At 47.0% G+C, this 18,128-nt stretch overlaps 1 protein-coding gene across 6 annotated transcripts in view; it reads right to left on the bottom strand.

Moving 5' to 3' along the window:
* LOC129696152 (epithelial splicing regulatory protein 1-like) overlaps positions 1-18,128 on the bottom strand; it is a 111,367-nt gene that overhangs the window by 27,232 nt on the left and 66,007 nt on the right. For 5 of the 6 annotated variants that reach the window (XM_055633680.1, XM_055633677.1, XM_055633683.1 and 2 more), the window contains 2 exons: positions 12,242-12,440; positions 7,553-7,727 (listed from right to left, as the gene is read on the bottom strand). In XM_055633680.1, coding sequence (XP_055489655.1) covers positions 7,553-7,727; positions 12,242-12,440 — 374 coding nt within the window. The remainder of the gene's footprint in view (positions 1-7,552; positions 7,728-12,241; positions 12,441-18,128) is intronic. The other variant, XM_055633678.1, reaches the window with a different exon arrangement.

Genomic DNA, 18,128 nt, shown 5'->3' with positions numbered 1-18,128 from the left:
AAATTTGCGGGGGTTGTGCAACACCCCAGCCACTGAGCCAGACCCACTGCTCTTTGGCAAAAACCTCACAAAGCATATGAAGGATATGGAAGAGGCCTTAAAAAACTTTCGGTCTCATGAGGGCAGATCCCGAGACGAGTAAAAGCTAAATGACCAACCCAGGTCACGTAAATTTAATGACAACATCAGAATGGATGTTAAACCCCAAAAAATTTGCAAAAGTTATCAAGCCAAAAAACAATAATTCCTAAGCAGCAGCACCCCATCGCGGGGACTCCACAATCAGTCGACGTCTACCATATGGGACTGGTGAAAGCTCGGGGTCCGCATTCTATCACCGAAAAAAAAAAAAAATCAAAGTCTTCTTTAGGGCTGGGACCAGGGCATCCCTCCGAACATCCCACTAAAAACAGCACCCATCAAAAAATGGGAAAATGCGCCACCCCCAGTTACCAACGTACTGGATTCCTGGCGAACCGCCACGTCACTCACAGTGCCATCAACACAGCTAGTGCAAGACAACGTTGGACCGGCAGGTGGTCAAACAATGAAGAATACCATAACCCCATGGGAGGTAGGTGGGTCTGGTTCCTACCAGCCCTGTATAGAACAATCTATGCTCAAAACACTCATGGGGTACTTAATACTAACAGGGGGGAGATTACACCTGTTTAAAGAAGCACGGGAGTCTATCACGAGTGATCAGTATATACTCAATGGCATTAGTGGATACAAAATACAATTCATACTAGAAAAATTGCCACCAGTTCAACATTCACCCCAGAGGGTATTTTCCCTCTCCGTTAGAGAAACAGATTCATTGGTTGATTACGATAACACACTTCCTCCCTCAAGGACTTCGGCAGTGAGTGAAGTAATAACTGTTACACAGTTTGAAATCATAGAGCTTTGAAGTCTTCACGTAGTCACTCCCGTGACTCCAAAGTAAAATAGTAAGATTAAACGAGAACTTACCAGTTTGAAGTTTGATCTGTATTTTATGAGGAGATACGATGAGGGATTACGTGCCCTCCGCTCCCACCCTCAATAATATAGGTCAAACTGATAAACTGATGTCTCCTTTTCTTTACTATGTTTACTTCAATAACTGTGTCTATCTGTGATTCCACACCGCTGCTTTGAAGTATGCCGCGCATGCGTGCTGAGCGGGCTCTTCACGTAATCCCTCATCGTAACTCCACATAAAATACAGATCAAACTTCAAATTGGTAAGTTCTCGTTTAATCTTACTATTTTGTTGGCTCTCAGAGCTATATCTAACTCTCTCTTGAAAACATCCGGTGAATTGCCCTCCACTGCCTTCTGTGGCAGGGAATTCCACAGATTCACAACCCTCCGGGTGAAAAAGCTTTTCCTCATTCCTCAACTCTTCACCTTTCTTCATCCGTACGGGTGTCAGAGATTATGGGGAGAAGGCAGGAGAATGGGGTTAGGAGGGAGACATAGATCAGCCATGATAGAATGGCAGTAGACTTGAGGGGCCGAATGGCCCTTGTGACCTTTCTTTGCTGAATCATTTCCTCAGCTGGGAAGACAGGGTAACTACCAATACAGAAGAGGGACTGGATGTTGGCAACATATCGTGAATCCCGCCACTTCCCCCCCAAGTGGCCTAATTTATCACTCTTCACTGTTTTCCCCACTAATTTCACAAGTATTTCAGAGAACCGATCAGATTTGCAAAGTATATTATAAAAAGGTGTCTCTTAGTTTTACTCGTGTAAACACAGCCTTGAATAGACATATTTTCAAACAAGTCTCATTCTGTAAATTGCCTCGAGGTTGGCTGCAGAGGTTTTGCAGGGCAATCGCTCCACAAAGCCTTGAGCGCACTGGGCATCAACGGAGTGGTGAGGAGAAGAGCTATCAAGAACACCACAGAGGCAGCGGAGAAAGCCTCGAGATGGCTCTGGATCAGGAGAGAAGGTCCATGGGGAGGAGCGAATGCTACCTGAACACAAGTCGTGGTCTGATCAACCACGGCTGGGTCGCCTGGGTCAGGGTGTCTGATGTTGAAAGACCCGAAACACCCAATGACCCCAGGTTACATCACTGATGATGTGTTCAGGAGCATCGATAGATGTATTTTTTATCAAAAGCTATGATTGGAAGAATTTGCATTAATTCCATTGGCACGGTGACACAGCGGTAGAGTTGCTGCCTTACAGCTCCGGTGTAGTTATATTTATGCTTATATGTTAACCATTACTAACACACAAATGCTACACACCACTATTGTGTAACTTAAGGGCCTGTCCCACCAGCATGCGATAGCACGCGTCTAGCGCGACCAAACGTGGTCGCTTGAGATGTACGGCTTTGCGGGGCTGGTCCCACTTCGGTTGGCGGAAGCGTATGGAGTTGTGTGGGGCTGGTCCCGACAACGCGTGGGGCTCCAAAAATCTTGCACTGTCCGAAAATCCCGCGCGACAACGGCCTGTCGGCCCGCAGCTGCATTGAGGCCGTACGCAGCGCCTCGATGCCGTACGCCTAGCACATGGCGTTGCGTGATGACGTCACCGCCCGACGCCGTGCGACGTCCAAATTCAGTCGGCCCGCCTTCTGCCCAGCTGATTGGTGAGTATGATGTCGGGACCAGCCCCGTACAACTCCATACGCCTCTGCGCTTGGAATTGGGACCGACCCCGCGAGGCCGTACACCTCAAGCCACCACGTTTGGTCGCGCTAGACGCATGCAATCGCCTGCTGGTGGGAAAGGCCCCTTACTATATGCCAATAAACATGTTGGATCTTTACTTTGAGTATGTGTCAGTTACTCTACAGCCAGAGTCCCGCATTCGATCCAGACTACGGGTGCTGTCTGTACGGACTTTGTACGTTCTCCCTGTGACCCCATGAGTTTTCTCTGAGATCTTCAGTTTCCTCCCACACCCCAAAGACGTGCAGGTATATAGGCAAATTGGATTGGTATAAGTGTAAATTGCCCCTAGTGTAGTCACATTTGATTACAGTGAGAGTTGTCGAAGCAGTCAGACCATCATGCACACTAACCTCCCTTCCATTGACTCCATCTACACCTCACACTGCTTTGGCAAGGTCACCAGCATAATCAAGGACCAGTCGCACCCCAGCCACTCCCTTTTCTCCCCTCTCCCATCAGGCAAGAGGTACAGAAGTGTGAAAACGTACACCTCCAGATTCAGGGACAGTTCCTTCTCAGCTGTTATCAGGCAACTGAACCATCCTACCACAACCAGAGAGCAGTGCTGAACTACTATCTACCTCATTGGAGACCCTCGGACTATCTTTGATTGGAACTTAATCTACTGGCTTTATCTTGCATTAAATGTTATTCACGCCATTCCCTTTAGCATGTATCTTTGCGCTGTAGATGGCTCGATTGTGATCATGTACTGTCTTTCCATTGACTGGTTAACACACGACAAAAGCTTTTCACTGTACCTTAGTAAACATGACAATAAACTAAACACAACTCAAAAGAAGTGTAAAAACGTCCAGCTCCATATTCAAGAACCACTTCTTCCCGGATGTTATCAGGCAACTGGACCTTCCTATCTACAACTAGAGAGCAGTCCTGACCTACCATCTACCAAAGATCCTATAATGGAGCAAGATAGACCACTCCTTCTAAATGCAATGGGCTGACGTGTAGTACGCAAAGGAGCGGAACGTGGGCCTTTTTTTCATCCATTTCAGTAACCCAACCCGACCCGACCTGCAGTGTAATCAACGTTGCGGGGGAACAGTTTGTGTTAATAAATTATAATTTTGAAAACGAAGAGAAGATTTTTACCAAAAAACTTTTATTTTTACGAGGATGTTTCCGTAACCAGCTTCCGTCTCCGCACTAGTATCTTTGCTCCGCTATGGGATCTTCGGTGCGGAGACGGAAGCCGGTTACGGAAATGGGGCCTATAATTACCCATGAATCTGCCCATGACCGTACCACGCCTTTTTCGTCAAGTGATCTATCTTGTTCCGCTATAGGATCTTTGCCATCGACCTCGTTGGAGCCCCTCGGACTATCTTTATCTTTGCTGTACCTGGACGGCTTGATGGGGTGTAGTCTTTTGGTGCGGATAACGGAAGCAAATATTTTCACTTACTCTGTACTCTGAAAGTGGACTTGCCCAAAACTTTTAAAACAAGCCTGAAAACTTTTGACATACACTATAAACCCACTGACTCCCATGGCTATCCCACTTCTTCCCACCCTGTACCACCATCCCCTACCCCAATTTTCTACGCCGCATCAATGAGGCGTTCCACATCTATCTGAAATGTCCTCACTATAGGATCCCCTTGCCATCGACCAGGGTCGTTTCCATACCCCGAGATCCCCGCACTCGCACTATCTTAGTCCTCACCTTTCACCCCACCAGCCGTCACATACAAAAAGTACTTTAGTTTCGCCACCTCCATTCACATTTCCCATCTCCCCCCATATCTGCCTTCCGCAAAGACCCGCTATCATAACTCCCTTGTCATCTGTACATTTTCCCTGGACGGATGCTTGATCCCCCCTCGTCCGTTCAACCCAAGCAATCGTGTGCGACAGAGGTTTACCTGCATCTCTTCCAACCTCATCTATTGCGTCCGCTGCTCTAGATGTCAGCAGATCTATATCGGTGAGACCAAGCGGAGGTTGGGCGATTTTCGCCGACACCTCCGCTCGGTCCGCAATAACCAAGCTGACTCCCGGTGTACACTTCTGACTTCCGACCTCTCTGTCCTGGTCTCCTCCATGGCCACAGATTTGGAGGAACAGCACCTCATATTCCGTTTGGGGAGTCTGCACCCCGGGGGCATGAACATCGAATTCTCCCAATTTTGTTAGTCCTTGCTGTCTCCTCCCCTTCCTCAGCCCCCCTGCTGTCTCCTCCCATCCCCCAGCCTTCGGGCTACTCCTCCTTTTCCCTTTCTTGACCTCCGCCCCCGATCAACTGAAGAAGGGTTTCGGCCCGAATCGTTGCCTACTTTTCGCTCCATTCAGCTGCAAATCTCTCCACCTTCGATTCATTGCAGTTTCTTAACTTTTTATGCACTTTTTATCTTAATACATTGCACTTTTTAATTTTGCTTTTTATACTTTTCTTTTAGTTGCTTTTTTACTTTTAGTTCATTTTATTTCATTTTATTATTTCATTTTTGTATGACATGATTTTATGTGAAGCACTTTGAGTCTGCCTCGTGTATGAAATGTGCTATATAAATAAAGTTGCCTTGCCTTGCCTTGTACACGTGACAATAATAAATGCAACTAAACTACTTCATAGACTGTCAAAAGGCATTCAGTAACTCACAATTTTACAATGGAGTATTATACTGATATCATGAAGTCAGAGAGTGGAAACAGGTCCTTTGGCCCAACTTGTCCTTGTTGACCAACATGCCCCATCTATACAAGTCCCACCTGCCCGCCTCCCTCTAAAACTGTCCTACCCATGTACCTGTCTCATTGTTTCTTAAACATTGCAATAGACCCAGCCTCAACAACCTCCTCTGGCAGCTCGTTTCATACACCCACTACCCCTTGTGTGAAAAAGTAACCTCTCAGGTTCCTATTAAATCTTTTCCCCTTCACTTTAAATGTATGCCCTCTGGTCCTCGATTCTCCTACTCTGTACGAGGGTCTCTGTGTGTCTACCCGATCTATTCCTCTCATGATTTTACACACCTCTACAAGATCACCCCTCATTCTCCTGTGCTCCAAGGAATAGAGTCCAAGCCTGCTCAACCTCTCCCTACAGCTCAGACCCTCATTACCACAATGTAACTAAAAGAACCTCTCCCTACAGCTCAGATCCTCATTACCACAATGTAACTAAAAGAACCTCTCCCTGCAGCTCAGACCCTCATTACCACAATGTAACTAAAAGAACCTCTCCCTATAGCTCACACTATCTTCCCAGCAGATCCCACAGTTTCCACCTGTTATCACCATCACAATCATACTTATTAACCAGGTATGTTTTGCTACAGGGAAAATTCATTTGCCAAGTCAGTCGTACAAGTAAAAAGCAACAGAACACACAAAACACATTTTAACATAAACATCCACCACAGAGACACCTCCACATTCCTCACTGCGATGGAAGGCGAATGGCCTACCCCTGCACCTAGTTTCTATGTTTCTAACCAGTCAGCGGGAAAGACAATACATGATTACAATCGAGTCATCCAGAGTATACAGACCCATGATAAGGGAATAACGTTTAGTGCAAGGTAAAGCCAGCAAAGTCCGATCAAGGATAGACCGAGGATTACTTTCTTCTTCCTGCCCTGCCCCCCCCCCCCCCCACCCTGCATCAGTCTGAAGAAAGGTTTCGGCCCAAAACGTTGCCTATTTCCTTCGCTCCATAGATGCTGCCTCACCCGCTGTGTTTCTGCAGCATTTTTGTCTACAGGCGAAAAATAGAGTTCAATCTCTTCACTCGTTTGCTCTCCAGGCAACTGAACCATCCTACCACAACCAGAGAGCAGTGCTAAACTACTATCTACCTCATTGGTGATCCTTGGACTATCCTTGATCGGACTTTGCTGGCTTTACCTTGCACTAAACGTTATTCCCTTACCATGGGTCTGTACCCTCTGGATGACTCGATTGTAATCATGTATTGTCTTTCCGCCGATTGGCTAGAAACATGGAAACTAGGTGCAAGGGTAGACCATTCGGCCCTTCGAGCCAGCACCGCATTTCAATACGATCATGGCTGTTCATGCAAAATCAGTACCTCGTTCCTGCTTTCTCCCCATATCCCTTGATCCCATTAGCCCTAAGAACTAAATCTAACTCTCTCTTGAAAATATCCAATGAATTGGCCTACACTGCCTTCTGTGCAGAGAATTCAGATTCACAACTGTCTGGGTGAATTCCACAGATTCACAACTCTCTGGGTGATGATCTCAGAGGAGGATCTACCATCATCTGGACAGGTACATGGACAGGACATGTTTGGAGGGAGATGGACCAAATGCCAATTTTTGTTGCTAAACTCACGCTTGTGAGACCCTTTCTTCAAATTATCGCAGTTGCTGCCTCAAAAAGGCTGGCAGCATCATCAAAGACCCACACCATCCTGGCCACACACTCATCTCCCTGCTACCTTCAGGTAGAAAGTACAGGAGCCTGAAGATTGCAACAACCAGGTTCAGGAATAGCTACTTCCCCACAGCCATCAGGCTATTAAACCTGGCTCGGACAAAACTCTGATTATTAATAACCACTTTCTGTTATTTGCACTTTATCAGTTTATTTTTCATGTGTGTATATATTTATATCATGGTATATGGACACATTTATCTGTTTTGTAGTAAATGCCTACTATTTTCTGTGTGCTTAAGCAAAGCAAGAATTTCATTGTCCTATACAGGGACACATGCCAATAAACTCACTTGAACTTGAAATACTACTGCTGCATAATACATTGAATATTGAATGGTTAGCAGGCAACAACAGCTTTTCACTGTACCTCGGTAATCGTGACAATGAACTGTAACTTTCAGCCATGCCACTTGTCAGCAGAGGCTTTCTGATGCCGATTCTTACCTTGGATAGTAGGCTGAGTAGTTCATGTAGAACTGGGCAGCGGCTGGGTAGAAGGCAGTGGAGGGCTGGAGAGGTCGCGGACTGATGAACACCGGCTGTTGATACAGCGTTGCGGCCTCAGCTGCGATAACAGCGGCCTGCGTTGGATACGCAGCGTATGTTGATGGTGACAAGCCTAGGAGAGACGGTGGAAAATACCCACAGTGTGTGAATACAAAATGGCCTCTTGCGAAAAAACACTTTTTATTTGGTGGGCTGAGTTGGACCCAAAAAAGCCGTAGAAAGTCAGCGGGTCAGGCAGCATCTCTGGAGAGAAGGAATAGGTGGCGTTTCGGGTCGAGACCCTTCATCAGGTCGTAAGTGATAGGAGCAGAATTAGGCCATTTGGCCCGTCAAGTCTACTCCGGCCATTCGATCATGGCTGATCAATCTCTCCCTCCTAACCCCATTCTCATGCCTTCTCCCCTTCTTCAGTCAGAGAGTCAGGGGAATGGGAACCGAGAGATTTATAAGGTGCTTAGGACGAATGAATGAATGAATCGCAAAAAGCAATGATGATCAAGGAAATGCGGAGCCCACAATGGTCCATTGTTGGCTGTGTGGTCGGTAATAACGAGTTAGATAGGACTCCACACGACAGTCGTGAAACGACTAGGGTGGGGGTAGGGTGGAGAGAGGGGGACGCATGTTGTAAGCGTCCTGGTTATCATGTTGAGGGGAGACTTGATAGAAGTATATCAAATTACAAGAGGCATAGATAGGGTAGACAGTCAGAACTTTGTTACCCGTGGTGGAAATGTCTAACACTAGAGGGCATAACTATAAGGTGAGAGGGGGAAAGTTTAATGGAGATGTGCGGGGCAAATCTTTAAATTTTGTTTTACACACAGATAATGGTGGGGGCCGGGAACTAGGATTGCCAACTGTCCCATATTACCCAGGACATCCCGTATATTGATTTGTCCCGAACGGGACCACCCTTGTCCTGTATTTGACTGCAACTACTCGGGTCGAGGGCGCTGTCGGGTCGGAGCACCGCGCCCGGCCCTGCCTCACCCGTCGCAACGTAGTGCAGCCCATGGAGTGCAGCAGCAGCAGCAGCGCCTCGCCCGTGGCCCCGTCGGTCGGCAGCCCAGCCAGCTGTCCGACCATCGGATCTTCGTTTACCGCCGACACCACCACCACCCCTCCTTCTCATAGTCGATCATCGGTTCATGCGTTGGATGGGGTGACGGACTTTGCGTGTGACGTCGCGCGGCCCGGGCCAAAACTCCTCAGCTGGCCCGCCGGCTGGGCTTTGTGTGCAGTCCAGCACCCGGGCCAACTCATCATTCACCCAGCCACGGCCGAGTCCGTCAACGAATTGCCGTCGGGAATTTGTCCCGTATTTTGACCTTTTGTCCCTTATTTGGGAGTGAGAAAGTTGGGCCTGGAATGCACTGCCAGGTGGAGGCAGATATGATGGTGTTGTTTAAGAGGCTTTTAGACAGGCATGTGGAAGTTTAGGGAATAGAGAGACATGGATCATGTGCAGGCAAAATTCATTGCAAAAGGATTTGAGTATAGGGGCAGGGAGGTTCTACTGCAGTTGTACAGGGTCTTGGTGAGACCACACCTGGAGTATTGCGTACAGTTTTGGTCTCCAAATCTGAGGAAGGACATTATTGCCATAGAGGGAGTGAAGAGACGGTTCACCAGACTGATTCCAGGGATGTCAGGACTGTCTTATGAAGAAAGACTGGATAGACTTGGTTTATACTCTCTAGAATTTAGGATATTGAGGGGGGATCTTTTAGAAACTTACAAAATTCTTAAGGGGTTGGACAGGCTAGATGCAGGAAGATTCCCGATGTTTGGGGAGTCCAGGACAAGGGGTCACAGAGAAAACCGATATGGGGTGAAATCATCTTTAAACCCTAGAAGAACTACACAGAGAGTGGTGAATCAAACAGAGGGTAGTTGAGGCCAGTTAGATATTTAAGAGGGAGTTTGTGGGTGGCTAAGGGGATCAGATGGAGAGGGGTACGGGATACTGAGTTGGATGATCAGCCATGATCATATTGAATGGCGGTGCACTCGAAGGGCCGAATGGCCTACTCCTGCAAAATTTCTATGTTTTCTATGTTTTCTAAAAGAGGTCAGTTTAGATAAAGTTTGTGGGCCGAAGGGCTCGTTCTTTGCTGCACTGAAACCAAGTAAAACCAGTGATCAAGAAGAACCATGTTGGTCATTGTCCAACCTGTTTAATTTGTCCTGTAGTTTGGTTTTATTCAGCACTCTCTCGATATTTTTTTTTTAAATCACAAACTTTTCATGGACATAGTAACTAATTTCAAAAATAGTATTTGAATATACAGCAAATTTGATGCCCAAGTGGGCATAAAGTGCTGGAGTAACTCAGCAGGTCAGGCAGCATCTCTGGAGAACATCGACAGGTGACATTTCTGGGCCGTGAATAGACACTGGAGTAACTTAGTGGGTCCGGCAGCATCTCTGGAGAAAAATAATGGGTGATGTTTCGGGTCAGGATCCTTGATGTGAAGTGGGTTCCTGACACGAAACGCTGCCCATCCTTTTTCTCCAGAGATCCTGCCTGACCCGCTCAGTTACTCCAGCACATTGCGTTTATTGTCAGTATAAACCAGCACCTGCACTTCCTTTCTACACATTTCGGGTCAGGGCCCTTCTTCATACCTGGGAAGGATCCCAACCTAAAATGTCCCAGTCATGAAGAATAGATAATAGACAATAGGTGCAGGGGTAGGCCATTTGACCCTTCGAGCCATGTGATCATGGCTGATCATCCCCAATCAGTACCCCATTCCTGCCTTCTCCCCATATCCCCTGACTCCGCTATCTTTAAGAGCCCTATCTAGCTCTCTCTTTAAAGTATCCAGAGAACCTGCCTCCAGCTCCACTGAGGCAGAGAATTCCACAGACTCACAACTCTCTGTGAGAAAAAGTGTTTCCTCGTCTCCGTTCTAAATGGCTTACCCCTTATTCTTAAACTGTGGCCCCTGGTTCTGGAGTCCCACAAAATCGGGAACATGTTTCCTGCCTCTAGCGTGTCCAAACCCTTAACAATCTTATATGTTTCATGAAGATCCCCTCTCATGCTTCTAAACCCCAGAGTGTACAAGCCCAGCCGCTCCATTCTCTCAGCATATGACAGTCCTGCCATCCCGGGAATTAACCTTGTAAACCTACGCTGCACTCCCTCAATAGGAAGAATGTCCTTCCTCAAATTTTGGGATCAAAACTGCACACAATACTCCAGGTGTGGTCTCGCTAGGGCCCTGTACAACTGCAGAAGGACCTCTTTGCTCCTATACTCAACTCCTCTTGTTATAAGGGCCAACATGCCATTTGCTTTCTTCACTGCCTGCTGTACCTGCATGCATACTTTCATAGACTGATGCACAAGGACCCCCAGATCCCGCTGTACAGCCCCTTTTCCCAACTTGACGCCATTTAGATAGTAATCTGCCATCCTGTTTTTGCTACCAAAGTGGATAACCTCACATTTATCCGCATTTAACTTAATCTGCCATGCATCTGCCCACTCCCCCAACCTGTCCAAGTCACCCTGCATTTTCATAGCATCCTCCTCACCGTTCACACTGCCACTGTCACACTGAAGGAGCTCAACCCGCAATGCCCAGTCGGAAGAAGGGTCCCGACCCAAAACCTCACCTATCCATGTTCTCCAGAGATGCTGCCCTGACACGCTGATTACTCCAGCACTTTATGTCCTTTATTGTTAAACCAGCACCTGCAGTTCTTGATTTTTACATGCAAATTTAAAACGCACATTTTTTTTTAAAGAAGCTGTTCAATTCCATGTAAAGTTTATAATATCAAAACTTTCTTCCCCAAAGGACCTCAACCACCCCAAGAGCACGAAGACACCACTACAGGCTAGAGTCCTTACATGTTGCGATGATCACAATGTCTTTTGAAATGGGTTAGCCAAGATACCAATCAGTCACATAGACCCAGCACCGACCACGATAAACCACCACAAGATAGAATAGTTTCAAGTTCAGGTGACGGATTGCAATCCCAAGGTGGACAAAAATCCTGGAGAAACTCAGCGGGTGAGGCAGCATCTATGGAGCGAAGGAACTAGGTAATCCTCGGACTAACTTCAGTTCGTAATAATAACCAACATGATCTCCCGGTAGCTCAGGACTTCTACTCCCTCTCCCATTCCAAATCCAGCCTTTCTGTCCTGGGCCTCCTCCGTGGCCAGAGTGAGTCCCACCACAAATTGGAGGAGCAGCACCTCATATTTCGCTTGGGCAGTTTACACCCCAGCGGTATGAACATTGACTTCTCCAACTTCAGGTAGTCCTTGCTTTCTCCCTCCTTCCCCTCCCCTTCCCAGCTCTCCCACAAACCTACTGTCTCCGCCTCTTCCTTTCTCCCCCTCCTTTCCCCCCACATCTGTCCAAAGAAGGGTCTCGACCTGAAATGTCGCCTATTCCTTCACTCCATAGATGCTGCCTCACCCGCTGAGTAATTTTGCCTACCTTGGATTTTTCCAGCATTTGCAGTTCTTTCTTAAACTAGAAGATTGCAATCCCGAAGACTTTTTGAAATGGAGTAGCCACGATAAGAGTCAGTCAGAGAGATCCAGCACCTACCAGGATGCAGCGCAGAGCACCATGCAGAGCCAAGCAGACTTACATGGTAACTTACATGGCGGTGGGGACAAGCCATTTCGATTTAAAATGCCACCCATTAACACAAAGTTCATTTCGTCAGCTGAACACTGGAATACTTCAACGTATCGGTCCTTCATTGTTCTCTTGTGACACCTCTGAGCAGCCATGAAGGCTCGATCTGACGATTTCATCTGGATAAAGGCGTCTCCTGAAGGACGGCCCTGAAACAACAACACCAGTCCGTGAGCGCTGGAGTTTAGAAGGATGAGGGGGATCTCATTGAAACACATAAGATTGTTAAGGGCTTGGACACACTAGAGGCGGGAAACATGTTCCCATGATTGTATTGTATTCGTTTTGTATTCAATTTATTGTTATTATCTCATATTAGAGACAACAAAATGAATTTTCCTTACAGTCAAGTAACGTAAAAATAAATAATAAATAAATAAAACATATTCAAATTTAAAAAAAAGCACAAACACAGAAGTCCACGACACAACAAAACCACAACACAACAGAGTGGCACCAAAGTTGAGGAAAGTACCATAGTCCAGCCAGCCTCTCCGCTGATCTTCCCATAGGCCTCCTGAGCACCCGCAGTCACCCCCACGGGCGGCCCAATGCTCAGGCCCTCGCGCCGGGAACGATGGAACACCGCCGCAGAACCCCGATGGAGAACATCCTCAGCGGCCCGGACCTCCAGATCAGCCGCCTCCCACCGGAGTCCGCGGCTCCCGAAGTCTGCTGCTGGTGCTCTGGCCGGTCCTGGCAGGAAAGGCCGCGCCAATCCAGTAGGTAGGCTGCTGGGGGGGGGGAGTAAGGATGCGACTCGAATAATAGTCGCATCCTCTCCAGGAAGCGAGTGAAGGATGGTATCCCTCTTCCCCCACATAAAGACATTACAAAAACACAGAAAAACGCTTTTCAAAATAACAAAAAAAGCAAATAGATACCGGACTGAAGGTGGAGGCAGCTAGCACCATCGCCACCGGAAATACAATGGGGGAAATACAACAATGTTGGGGGAGTCCAGAACCAGGGGCCACAGTTTAAGAATAAGGAGTGAGCCATTTAGAACAGAGACGAGACAACACTTTTTCTCACAGAGAGTGGCGAGTCTGTGGAATTCTCTGTCTCAGAGGGCGGTGGAGGCCGGTTCTCTGGATACTTTCAAGAGAGAGCTAGATAGGGCTCTTAAAGATAGCAGAGTCAGGGGATATGGGGAGAAGGCAGGAACGCGGTACTGATTGGGAATGATCAGCCATGATCACATTGAATGGCGGTGCTGGCTCGAAGGGCCAAATGGCCTACTCCTGCACCTATTGTCTATTGTACCTGTGGAACTAATTGCCACGGAAGGCTGTGGAGGCCAAGTCAGTGGATATTTTTATGGCAGAGATGGATAGATTCTTGATTAGTACGGGCGTCGGAGGTTATGGGGAGAAGGCAGGAGAATGGGGGTGATGAGGGAGAGAGAGATAGATTGGATGGCGGAGTAGACTTGATGGGCCGAATGGCCTAATTCTGCTCCCATTCCAGATGACCTTATGAGAACAACTTTTTTTTCATGGCATCCGGAGAGAATCTTCAGGAGTAGAGTTACCAAAAATCTGGACCCAAAAGGACACTCAGTGCCGAGCGTTTGACAGGCCCTCCACTCACTGGAGTTTAGAAGGTTGAGAAGGTTGAGGGGGGACCTCATTGAAACTTACAGAATAATGAAAGGCATAGATAGAGTGGATGTGGAAATAATGCTTCCACTGGTGGGAGATTCTCGGACCAGAGGTCACAGCCTCAGAATTAAAGGGCGCTCTTTTAGAAAGGAGGTGAGGAAGAACTTCTTTAGTCAGAGTGTAGTTAATCTGTGGAACTCATTGCCACAGGGGGCTGTGGAGGCCAAGTCAGTGGATTTTTTCAAGACAGAGATAGACAAATTCTTGATTAGAACGGGTGTCAAGGGTTATGGGGAGAAGGCAGAAAATGGGATTAGGAGGCAGAGATCAGCCATGATTGAATGGCGGAGTGGACTCGATGGGCCGAGTGGCCTAATTGTACTCCTATGACTTGTATAAACGTGAGCAGGTTAGGTGACATCTCTGGAGAACATGGATAGGAAAAGTCACCTATCTACATTCTCCAGAGATGCTGCCTGAACTGCTGGGTTACTCCAGCTCTGTGTGCCCTATTGTGTTCAGTTCAGTTCAGCTTAGTTTATTGTCACGTGTACCGAGGTACAGTGAAAAGCTTTTTGTTGTGTGCTAAATGGTCAGCTGAAACTTAAAGACAACACACGATTACAGTCGAGCCATTTACAGTGTATAGATACATGATAAGGAAATAATGTTTAGTGCAAGATAAAGCCAGCAAAGTCCGATCAAAAATTGTCTGAGGGTCACCAATGAGGTTAAGGGGTTGTCCCACTTGGGCGACCTAATCCGCGAGTTCTGGCGAATTTGCCCTCGACTCGTACTCGCAGCATTGTCGACACGAGGTCTTTGTAACTCTCCTTCATGCTCGAGAGTGGTCTCCGTGTACTCGAGGCCTCAGCTAGGTCGCGGCGTATTTTGTATTTTGATAAATGCCCGCGAGTAAAAAAAAATGGTCGCCATGGAAAAAAATTGCAACTTTTTTTACTCGTAGGTTAAGTCGTATTAGGTCGTAGTAGGTCGGCATGTTAGTCGTAGATAATCGAGGGTAGTCGAAGGTAGTCGTAGATAGTCCTCATCATAGTCGAAGGAGGTCGAAGGGAGGTCGTCTTCACTCTCCACTATTCGGTGTCCAATTTTCCCGAAGCTAGTCGAAGCTTGTCTTCTACATAGTCGAAGGAGGTCTTCAACATGCCATTTTTTTTCAAACTCTCCGAAACTCTTCCAAACTCGCCAATTAGGTCGACAAGTGGGACAAGCCCCTTTAAAGGGCCTGGCCCATTTGGCGATTTTTTTTGTGTCGACTGCCGGAATCATTTCAGTGTCGCCAAAAGATTTTGAACATTTCAAAATCCAGCGACGACAAACATAAAAGATGCGACGCTTGAAAAAACACCGCGGTGTTTTTTCAAGCGTCGCATCTTTTATGTTTGTCGTCGCTGGATTTTGAAATGTTCAAAATCTTTTGGCGACACTGAAATGACGCCGGCAGTCGACACAAAAAATCATCACGCCGCGAATTTCTCTGTGACCTGATACATCAGTCAATGATGCCGACAGTCGCCGAAAAAAATCACCAAGTGGGACAGGCCCTGTAGATAGTAATTCAGGACAGCTCTCTAGTTGGTGGTGGAATGATTTAGTTGCCTGATAACAGTTGGGAAGAAACTGCCCCTGAATCTGGAGGTGTGCGTTTTCACACTTCTGTACCTTTAGCCTGACGGGAGAGGGGAGAAGAGGAAGGGGGAGTAGCCAGGGTGCCATAATAATAATAATAATAATAATCTTATTTATATAGCACATTTTTAGTCAACTTGCATTGACCCCAAAGTGCTTCACATAATTACATTACATTTACACACAGGCAAAGGTGGGTGAAGTGTCTTGCCCCAAGGACACAACGACAGTATGCACTCCAAGCGGGATTTGAACTGGCTACCTTCCGGTCGCCAGCCGAACACTTAGCCCATTGCGCCATCTGTCATCCCATCAAGGTGTATAAAGCAACATCGGTAGTTCTTAGCTTCCACAATACTTGACACCAAGTTGGAGAAGGAGACATAGGTATCAGGGCAAATTATCAAACATCGTAGGTTGGGAAAGATTTTTAAAGAAGGAAAGGTAGAGGAGAGGAAGTCGGAATATAGAACATAGAACAGGATAGCACAAGAAGAGACTCTCGATGTCTGAGCCAAACACAACGCCGAGATGAACTAATCCTATCTGCCTGTACGTGATCCGTAGAAACACAGAAAATACAGGCAAGAGTAGGTCATTCGAGCCAACACTGCCATTCAATATGATCCTGGCTGATCATCCTAAATCAGTACCCCGTTCCTGCTTTCTCCCCATATCCCGTGATTCCGTTAGCCCTAACAGCTAAATCTAACTCTCAGATAGGCACAAAAAGCTGGACTAGCTCAGTGGGACAAGCAGCAAATCTGGAGAGAAGAAATGGGCGATGTTTCGAGACACTTCTTCAGACTACATTTATCTAACTCTCTCATGAAAGCATCCGGTGAATATCTTTCCATTCCCCGTTTATCAAGGTGCCTATCTAAAAACGACACAAAGTGCTGGAGTAACTCAGCGGGCCAGGCAGCATCTCTGGAGAGCATGGATAGATGATGTTTCAGATCAGGCGCCTATCTGGAAGCCTATTAAACACCACTATCATATCTATCCTCCCCCACCTCTCCTGTCAGTGTGTTTCAGGCACCAATTACCCTCTGCGTATAAAAGATCTTGCTCGCACATCTCCTTTAAACGTTACTACTCTCACCTTGAAGCTGTGCTCTAGTCTTGGAAAAAGATTCTGATCATCTATCTTATCAATAGACAATAGACAATAGGTGCAGGAGTAGGCCATTCGGCCCTTCGAGCCAGCACCGCCATTCATGGCTGATCATCCCCAATCAGTACCCCGTTCCTGCCTTCTCCCCATATCCCCTGACTCCACTATCTTTAAGAGCCCTATCTAGCTCTCACTTGAAAGTATCCAGAGAACCCGCCTCCACCGCCCTCTGAGGTAGAGAATTCCACAGATTCACCACTCTCTGTGAGAAAAAGTGTTTCCAGGTCTCCGTTCTAAATGGCTTACTCCTTATTCTTAAACTGTGGCCCCTGGTTCTGGACTCCCCCAACACCGGGAACACGTTTGCTGCCTCTAGCGTGTCCAAATCTTAATAATCTTATATGTTTCAATAAGATTCCCTCTCATCCTTCTAAACTCCAGAGTGTACAAGCCCAGCCACTCCATTCTCTCAGCATATGACAGTCCCGAAATCCCAGGAATTAACTGTGCCTCCCATTGTTTTATAAAAGGACATAATGTGCTGGCATAACTCAGCAGGTCAGGCAGCATCTCTGGAGAGCATGGATATGTGACGTTTCAGGTCGAGTCCCTTCTTCAACCTGAAGTCATCCCAACCCGAAAAGTCACCACATATCCATGATGTTCAGAGATACCGCCTGACCTGCTGAGTTACTCCAGCAGTTTGTGTAAAAAAACAACATCTGCAGTTCCTGTAGAAACAAAAGCGTCCCACCCAAGACATCAGCTTTCTTTTGTCTCCAGAGATGCTGCCTGACATGCTGAGTTATGCCAGCACGTTGTGTCTCTTTGCGGTTTAGTTTAGTTTAGTTTAGAGATACGGTGGGGAACAGGCCCTTCTGCCCACCAGGTCCGTTTGTTCTCCAGATTGCTCCGGTTTTCTCCCACATTCCAAAGACGTGCAGGTTTGTAGGTTAATTGGCTTCGGGTAAGTAGTAAATTGTCCCTCGTGTCCCTAGGATAGTGCTACTCTATGGGGTGATCGCTGGTCTGCGCGGATTCGGTGGGCTGACGGACCCGGTTCCGCACTGTATCTCTAAAGTCTAAACTTCTGCTCATCTAATATTGGATGTGGGGTACAGTGGCCATGTCACATTGTGCTGGTAAAGCACATATGGGCATTAATGTACGTACAAGAATCAAGGTTGCATTTTCAAGCACATTGTCAAACAACAGCATAGAACATGGAACAGCACAAGAACAGGCCCTTCGGCCCACAATGTCTGTGCTGAACATGATGTCAAGACCATCACCTGCTCCTAACCCATATCCCTCCACATCCAAATGCCCATACTAAAAGTTACGCCAGCTTCTTGTGTCTATCTTCGATTGAAACCAGCATCTGCAGTTCCTTCCTACACATTTCGTCTGCTCCACTGTGGAATCTCCTCAAGGTATGTCTACTTTGAAGAAGTCTTCCTCCTCTC

This window comes from Leucoraja erinacea, chromosome 4, assembly GCF_028641065.1.
Source record: "Leucoraja erinacea ecotype New England chromosome 4, Leri_hhj_1, whole genome shotgun sequence".
Taxonomy (NCBI): Eukaryota; Metazoa; Chordata; class Chondrichthyes; order Rajiformes; family Rajidae; genus Leucoraja; species Leucoraja erinaceus.
Note: the sequence above shows the minus strand (reverse complement) of the source record. Positions and strands in the feature narration are given on the sequence as shown.